The following is a 1,571-nucleotide window of genomic DNA, read 5'->3' on the forward strand; positions in this document are numbered from 1 at the left end:
ATTGCTCCAGCTCTGGTTTTGCCAAAGCCCATGGTGTTGGAAACTTCAACCGTCCCCATTTACCCACGTCACCACCACCGTACCCGGAGCCCAACCGAAGCTTCCAGCTTCTAGATCGGACGGCTGTCCACGTCAATCTACGACGTGGCTAAATCCGCAGCGTCCAATCAAAACCGGGGGCCTCAACCCACAGTTTCTCTCTCCTCTCTCCCCTATAAAACCCTCCCTTCCTCCCGCCAATCTCTCAAGCTTTTCTTGCGAAACAAGGAAGAAGAAGAAGAGATCACGAAGAAGAGGAAGAGATCAAGAAGAAGAAGTGCAGATCGATCGTTCTTCGGCGAGATTGTTGGAGGAAGAATTGTTGTTTGATCGTTGGGCATGAGTTTGAGGTACGCGTGCAAAGTCGCGGCGCAGATCGGGGCGCGAGCGGCGCAGGCCGCGAAGGAGCAGGCGGCGAGGTCGATCAAGGACGCGGCGTCGTCGGCGTCATCCGCGTCGTCTTCTTCGTCAAAGCAGGTGCGTCGGATCTCCTCCGCCGTGGATGGACCTTCTGCTGGCACCGTAGGGCTGAGAGGAGCCGGCTATGGCGCCCTCCACGGCGAGGCCAAGCGCCGGAGGGCGGAAGAGTCGCTGCGGACAGTCATGTTCTTGAGCTGCTGGGGCCCCAACTAGCTTCCGTGACGGAGATTTTTTTCAAATCTCCGGAAATGATATATTATTCGGCGTTTTAGCAGTCCACTTGTTGTATATTTCGATCGTAATTCGTAGTCTTAATAGACAGATTTTCGGGTTGTGCGCGTCGATTTGCCTAAAATTAAGACTCTTGATTGGCACTCATGTTCTAACGCTGCTTTAGCCATGGAAATTTTATCCCAATTCGTTGTTCTTGGGTTGTTCTTAATTATAGATTGTTGTAATGAAATTTGAATGAAATGGTAGCGTCAAGTAGTTTTAATGTCTCTTTTCAAAAATTACGCCGAGAAATCAGTACTTGCGAAAATATAGGGATAAACCGTCTTTCAATCAAACTTTTGTTCTCTGTATTTCGGACATAATTTGTTGTTTTTGAATATAAACTTTTAGCTTGTTCGCAGTGAAATCTCCCTTCTTCAGCTTACTACTAAATCCTACTGATTCCCCCGTTTAGATTGATCTCTGCTTTAACCTTGGAGATTTTATCTGTTTTCAATCGATCGGAGAATTAAGCACCACAAATTCAATATATACATACACATATATATTGAATTTACACACATTATTTCCTTGTCATTTTTTTTACGCGGGTCATGAGGTTGAATTTAAAGGTTATTCTTCCTTCAAGTATTATAAATCTATAAGGTAAATAAATTCATGTAAGTTATGTTCCTCGTGTTCATAGAATCATAAACTTGCAGTATGGTTTGATCGTCCCAATCCTTGTTTCAAATAAGAACCTAAAGCTTATCTAAAGTTCATTCATGTTTTGTCCTGACCTGGTCCATACAGTATGACTAGTCAATGTTAATAAGAAGAATAAGTAAAAGAGAAAATATTATGGAAAAATAAATAAAAGAAGCAAAAAAGGACGAAGA

At 43.7% G+C, this 1,571-nt stretch overlaps 1 protein-coding gene across 1 annotated transcript; it reads left to right on the forward strand.

The window, feature by feature from the left end:
* Window positions 1-236: 236 nt before the first annotated feature.
* LOC144700884 (Wound-responsive family protein) lies at window positions 237-797 on the forward strand. The gene has a single exon (XM_078572450.1). It carries the CDS (start codon window positions 379-381, stop codon window positions 670-672), a length of 294 nt encoding a protein of 97 aa, XP_078428576.1. The 5' UTR covers window positions 237-378; the 3' UTR covers window positions 673-797.
* Window positions 798-1,571: the final 774 nt, after the last annotated feature.

This window comes from Wolffia australiana, chromosome 3 (genome assembly GCF_029677425.1).
Source record: "Wolffia australiana isolate 7733 chromosome 3, ASM2967742v1".
In the NCBI taxonomy this organism is placed as follows: Eukaryota; Viridiplantae; Streptophyta; class Magnoliopsida; order Alismatales; family Araceae; genus Wolffia; species Wolffia australiana.